Source organism: Chaetura pelagica, unplaced genomic scaffold (assembly GCF_000747805.2).
Source record: "Chaetura pelagica isolate M959 unplaced genomic scaffold, ChaPel_1.0 scaffold159, whole genome shotgun sequence".
NCBI classification, from domain to species: Eukaryota; Metazoa; Chordata; class Aves; order Apodiformes; family Apodidae; genus Chaetura; species Chaetura pelagica.
The window spans coordinates 3,548,548-3,555,199 of NW_009954555.1; the positions used below are offsets into that span (position 1 = coordinate 3,548,548).

At 50.8% G+C, this 6,652-nt stretch overlaps 1 protein-coding gene across 1 annotated transcript in view; it reads left to right on the top strand.

Moving 5' to 3' along the window:
- Window positions 1-2,966, top strand: part of SCNN1D (sodium channel, non-voltage-gated 1, delta subunit) — a 7,904-nt gene extending 4,938 nt beyond the window's left edge. Inside the window, 7 exon segments of the mRNA XM_010005266.1 lie at window positions 1-81; window positions 436-514; window positions 1,080-1,137; window positions 1,856-1,911; window positions 2,228-2,303; window positions 2,558-2,854; window positions 2,856-2,966. The exon segment at window positions 1-81 is cut by the window's left edge and continues 25 nt beyond it. Of these exon segments, the coding sequence (XP_010003568.1) occupies window positions 1-81; window positions 436-514; window positions 1,080-1,137; window positions 1,856-1,911; window positions 2,228-2,303; window positions 2,558-2,854; window positions 2,856-2,966 (758 nt within the window).
- The last annotated feature ends 3,686 nt before the right edge of the window (window positions 2,967-6,652 follow it).

Below are 6,652 nucleotides of genomic sequence, written 5' to 3' on the forward strand. Positions count from 1 at the left end.
AGCGGTGTGGCTGTGGCTACTACTACTACCCTCTGCCTCCTGGCGCTGAGTACTGCAACTACAACAAGCAGCCCGCCTGGGGTAAGGGCAGGTGGCTCCTGTCTCCTTGTTGGAGGGGAAACCTTCCTGCAGGAGCCACTGGTGACTCGACTCCTGAGTTCACTGCCTGTTTCCTGCTGGGACTGTTCCCTCACATCACTGCATCCAGCCACGGGGCAAACACCTTTTTGTGTCTTTGCTGGACATCAAGTTAGACACCAAAAAACAGGTCTGAGAGAAGCTGCCTGCTTGGGAAGGCCAAGTGAGGGAGCAGATGAGCCTTGAGGTCCCTTCCAACCTGGCATTCTATGATCTCATCTGAGGTAGCCATCCATCTGGTAGCCTTCCATTCCCTGAGGAAGAGTCTGAGCCTGTTCTTCCCATTTCTTCCATCAGGTCACTGCTTTTACCAGCTGTACAACAGGCTCAGGAACCATCACCTCAACTGCTTTGACCAGTGCCCCAAGCCTTGCCGGTAGGTCACAAAAGCAGAGCCCAACAAATGCCTGGGGCAGAGGAAAATTACCCCAGGGGAAAGGTGGGAAACTTCATGGAAAACTTTCTGGCCAACTTGGGGGACTGAATTTCAGCTTTTTCTGCACCAGAGATTTCAGTTGGATGTTTGGACCACGATGCTGGGGAGGGGCAAAGGCAAATAAGAACTTGGTGTGTGCATGATAGGGGTGGAAATCACCTTAATCACACTGAGATGTTTCATTAAGCCCAAACTTGTGTCCTTTTCCAGCCTGTTACTTTTCTTGGTTCACCTTTTTTATTGTAGGTGATTTCAAAATAAAAGTAATTTGGAAGCAAAATCTCAACTATTACAAGTCAGGATTTTGAAACCATTGTAGTTTTCCTGAACAGTTCCCAGGATTTCTTTTTTTTAAGCTGACTCCCAAAGCTTTTTCCAGAGTTCTCAAGAGCTGCCCCCAGAACTTGAGCTTGGGGCAAGGAATTAACATTGTTAAACTCCTTTGTGTGTCCACTTTTTAATGGCAGGAGTCATAGTGATCTAATCTCCATTTTTATCTCACCAGGGAATCACTGTACAAGGTGTCTGCTGGGACAGCAAAGTGGCCATCAGCAAAATCTCAGGTAGAGCTGCTGGGTTTGTAGAGGACACTGTGTGTGTGCTCTGCCTGTGGGAACACTGGAGTTAAAGGGTGAAAACAATGACTCAGGCAGCAGCAATGGAACAGGCAAAGCAAAACAGGTCCAAAACCTGGGCCCAAGGCAGTGACCCTGTTGCTGAGATGCCAGACTAAGATGCTATAGAGGAACATTCAGTTCCAGCTCTAATCCACACTTCCTCATGACCTTGAGCAATTCACCTCCCTGCCTCAGCTCCCACCTACAGGCTGGTCTTCATGGTTTTCTGTTGCCAGTGGGTGTTGTGGTGGAGCTGCTCACCCAGTGCTGCTGGTGAGGAGCTGTAGGGCTGCCAGGGGAACCCTGTGAGTCAGCAGGTGACCTCCTGCCATGCCTCTAATGAGCATTCAGCCTGTAATTAATTCACCTGCAATGGGTGATAATGGAGATGCAAATACAAGCCATACATTTTAAAAAAGGAGATGATTTGGTGGGGATGCTGTGAAATGCAGAATTGAAGAACCAGGACACAGTTTGTTTCCTTGCTGCTCTGGCAAATAGAGCTTGCTGGGTACCACTGTGTGCCATAAACCAACCCATTGCAATCTTTCTGATTATTAGCAATAGCCAGTTGATTGCTCAGAAAATCTACATTTACAGAATATTAACCCTAGCAAGGCTCAGGAGCCAGGCTTGCCAGTAACTCAGGTATGCTCTGCTGCAGGACTGGATCCGCCAGGCTCTCAGGCACCAGAATGGATATAACTCCACCAGCCACAGGTCAGTCACTGGGAGCAGCTGCTGCTCTTGAAGTCATGGGTTAACTCTACAGCCTTGCCCACTTTGTAGGTGTTAGAGGACAAGGGAAGAATGTACAGGCCATCCACTCAATGTCCCATCCTCCCTCACAGTGCTGTGAGGTCACTTGTGTCACCTTTTCCAAGCTGGTGTTGAACACCCTTAGGAGGAAAGCTTGAGTAAGTGGTAGAACCTGCTCCCCAGCAGCAAGGTGCAGAGTGGAGACCAGAACTCCAGCAGTGCCAGGTGAAGGGTGTGTGGACCCACCTTTGCTAACTGCTCCCTTTCCTCACTGCAGGAAGGACATTGCCAAGGTGACCATCTTCTACCAGCAGCTGAACTACCAGTCTGTGAACGAGTCTCCTCTGCTCTCAGTAGGTTGCCCTACATCAGCTGCCATTAATTGTGTGGGTGGTTGGAGGGAGGATTCTTTGCAGCCCCCAAGATACGATGGGATTATAATTCTCAGGGAAGAGACTTGGAAAATTCACCTTTGATTCAGTCATGCAAAATGACTCCCCAGCTGGGGGGGGGGTCAGCTCACTGCCCTGCTGGCAACCTGCAGCCACTCCATGTTCCCTCAGCTCTGCTGTGTCTGACAAGCACAACCCTTTGATTCCTTCCACAGGAGAACCTGCTTCTGTCCAGCATGGGAAGCCAGTGGAGCCTCTGGTTTGGATCTTCAGTGTTGTCTGTGGTTGAAATGTTTGAGCTGCTTATAGACACACTGGTCTTGTGTCTCCTCTTCTGCTACCAAAGGCTCAGGGCAAAGAAGACCCTGAAGGTGGCTCATCCTCCCACCATCCCCAGTGTCAGCTTGACCCTGGAAAACTACCGAGTTGTGCAAGAAGAAGCTGGCAGAGGTGATGATTCTGCTCACACTCACCCTTCTGGAGGGAGTGTTGCTGTGGCTAACAGGGACCTTCCAGCTCCACCCACTCTCCAGCAAGGTGGAAATGCCAGAGCTTTGCCCAGGTGTGGTGCTGAATGGATTTAGATCCAAGGACAGCTCTTGGGGAGGGGAACTGAACAGTTAAGGATGTGCTTGTGTGCACAGAGAAGTGGGAGATGGGAGCTCCCCTGCTGCTCTCCCAGGTGCTGTCAGAAAGGTGTCAAACAGAGAAGTGGATCCAGGAATTGTGAGCACCTCAACACCCCCCAGCTCAGCTTGGCCATCCAGGCTCATGACTAAACCATCCGTTTGTCCTGGATTCAAGCATCATGTCGCCTGGGGAGAGGAGAACTGTAACTCCACCCCCCAGGACAGTCGTGGAGCCCTGACAAAAGCCTGTGCACAGCTTGGAGCTCTTCAGCCCTGCTGAGGGAATCAGCCTGTGGCTGCAAACAGGCCCATCTACATTTCACTAATGACCTCCAGAGCAAAAGTCACTTAATGGAAGGATTCTTTCCAGTGGGAGCTGGGGAGTGAGCACCCAAATGTGTCACTGTGGTCTGGAGGGTGACAGAGAGTGTCACAGCCAGAGGGGGCTCTGATCACAGCTTTGCTTCCAGGACACCTCTGGCCTGAACCTGCCCCTGCTGCGTTCTGAGGGCAGTGCAGAGGCTGCTGCTGCTGCTGAGATGCTTGGAGGCTTCACCCCGCAGAGCTCCAGTGAGATTGATCATCTCACCAGACGAAACGGGGATCGATCATCTTTAGATGTCACACACAAAGCATCTAATTTATTTAGGAGATGAAAACAAGGCTGCCTTTTTGTTGCAGTCCATTTATAAACAGAGACGTTTTAATGTTAATATTTGACAGTAACTTATGTGTACCTAAGTGTGTACAGGTTTCTTTTGGATGATGAAGTTTGCACAGGAGCATTTTACTCTGTTATAATCATGAAGAAAATAAGATCTAAGAAGAAATCAAGGGGGTCTGTTTTGTAACTTTTTTAAATAATAGAATGCTCTGAATACAGACTGTGCCTGGGGTTTAGTTTGACTTTGTTTTGCCTTCAACCAGTATTTGGGTTTGTTGCTGTCTAATTGTTACTTGTTGGCTCTGGAAAAGCCTTTTTCAAAATGTCCCAACCAACCATACTTGGAGAAGCCTAAATCCACAGGGCCAAGTCATGGAAAGAGTTTTGGTTCCAAATAGGGAGGTGGGATCTTAAATTGCTTTCCTCCCCTTTTAATAGTATTGACACCTTTTTTTTTTTCCCCCAAAGCCCAAGAGCCAGCAGAGAGACTTTGAAGCCTCAAAGGAGAGAGCCAGTCTGGAAGCTCTGAAAAGGCCAAAGCCTTTGGTTGTGCAGCAGCAGAGCTTCCCAGGCAGGAGCACAGGGCTTGGTAGCAGTTCAGCCAGGAGCAGAGAAAAGGTAATTTACTCCTTGTCTGGCTTCTCTTCTGGCAGCCAGACTTCCCAGAGCTTGTTGTGGCACAACATCACCTGTCCTGGAACACAAAGTCTGGCTCAGGGCACTATGAGATAAGAACAACTCCCTGGACTCAAGGCACTGGTTCCACCCACAGGGGAAGGCAGAGAGTTCAGGTGTCCCAGCCCTGGTTCTGTGATAGGATCTGCCCTGATGCAGGAATGGGTTCAGCTTTAGGCTGCAATTCTAGAGCTAATTAGGCACCCACATCCCCTCCCTGACATCTCTGCTGGGATGTTTTGCTGCTTGATGGTCCAGGGCAACTTCTGCCTCAACTGGGCTGCTGAGCTCATTTGTACCTGGTGATGAAGCTGTAGCCAGAGGGGAAGAGATAAGTGAAAGATCCCAGGGGTTGACCCACAGAGGTGCAGCTGCCTGCAAGTCTTTCCTGCACCCTGCCCCTTCTTGGAGGGAAGAGGCAGCCTCCAGAAGTTCCTCCAGCTGCTCCCTGGATGGAAGCTCAGGATGGATCCTGCTGGGGTCTGTCCCCCTTCCACCCCTGCTCATGAGGGAACAGGCTGGGATGTTAGAATTGCCCAAAAGGTCTGGGGAATAATTATCCACCCAGAGGTGGCAAAGGCTTGTGACATGAGCCTTCTTGTCAGGTTCTGATGAGGAGCTGTTGCTTTTCAGGCCCAGCAATGCTCAGGACATGGATGGTTTGTGCCACAGAACCAGCCTCACCTCCCTGGTAGATCCTGGTCAGCCCCTCCTGGACAGAACAGGGCTGTTCTCTCTGCCCTGGCCATGCAGCTCCTTCACCACCTCTTCTTTCCCACTTCCCCTGAGGAAAACACCCTCGTTTTCAGGGAGAATTGAAGCACAAGCTGCCCTTGTATCTGGAAGGCAGGGAGTTCCCACAAGACTTGTCCCTCCAGGGTTTCTTTGGAAGAATTTGCTGTTGGGTTATCAAACCTGGCAGCACCCTGGGAAAGCATTTGTTCCAGCAGCACTGGGATAATAACTCTAATTACCAGCATCCCACTGTTTTGGTGAAGTTTTAGTCCCAGATTTCTGTAGTTAAGCATTTAACCCTCATCAACTTAAGACAGAAGCCTTTTGGAGACCTGGGTTTCTGTAACTGCATTTCAGTCTTCAGTGTGTTCATCCCCCTGAGCCTGGGGGAGACCAGAGTCTCCAGCTGGGAAAGAAGGCAGTAAAATAAAGGGGTGGCAGAGGGAGGAAAGAGGGTGGGGAGCAACCCCAGTGGCTCCCAAGCTCCCTGCTAACAAATGCACCTTGAGGGCAGCTCCCCTGCCCCCAACACCTCAGGTGACTTCCCTGCTCCTCCTCCCTGGTTTGACTCCTTCACTCAGCTCACAAGCCAACCCAGGTTCCCTGCTTGGGATGTTTGTCCCCTGCAGGGTTATTCCATAGGTTTCTTTTGCTACGTTTGCTTTCCATGCTGAGCAGGACAGAAATCACCAGGCCAGGCCAAGTCTTGCTTTTCTTCTTCTCCTTTTATTGTTCTGCCACAGGCACAGCAGGAGAGGAGCCAGAGGGACAGGGGAAGGTCCACGGGCAGCAGGTTGGGATCTCCAGCTGGTGCCAGGTCTCCTTGTGCAGGAGCCACCAGCAGAGCTCAGAACAAATCAAGCACTCACTGATTCAGGAGCTCTGAGGAAACATGAAGGGGGGGCAGGGGGGTGATCTGGGCCTGTCCCCTCCACCCCAGCGCCCCCCCAGGGCACCCTGAAATCACATCATCACCAGACAATGTCACAGAAACCCAAACAAAACTGCAGAGCATTCCAGGTCTGTTCACTGCCACGGAATTCAGGCTGTGGGTTGCAGAGAAGGGAAACAGGTTAGAAGGGGCTGGTTTTCTACCTTCAGTTAATGCAGGCAAGAAGGCAAGGAACCCTAAGGAATAAATCAAGCCAAAGAAGAAGGAGGGAAGGAGTTTATCTAGATTTTTATTAGCAGTGTTTCAAGAGACAATAGAAGAGAAGGGCTGGGGGGGAGGGGAAGGGCAGACACCACAGCAACAGTTTTAAAATTGTACAAAGATAATAAGAGAGAGAATATCTGGTTCCATAGCTACAGTCAGTACAGGCTGTGCAGGGAAAGGGGGGATTAAAAAACGTGTTACAAAGTAGCACTGGGAGCAGGCAAGTGAGGGAGGTTAATAGGTTAGAGCTTATTTACAGCAAGTGCCCGGGGTCAGCAGCCCAGCCCTGCCCTGGGCCACAGAGCCTGGTCCCCAGCACAGGTGGCAGGAGTCACCTGGCTGAAGGGCTGTTCCCTCCTGTGCTGTTCAGCCAAGAAGGTGCAGGAGCCCAGCTGGGCCCTCAGCTCCAAGGCTTCCCCTCCAGCCTGCACCCCCCCAGCAGGGAGGGCTG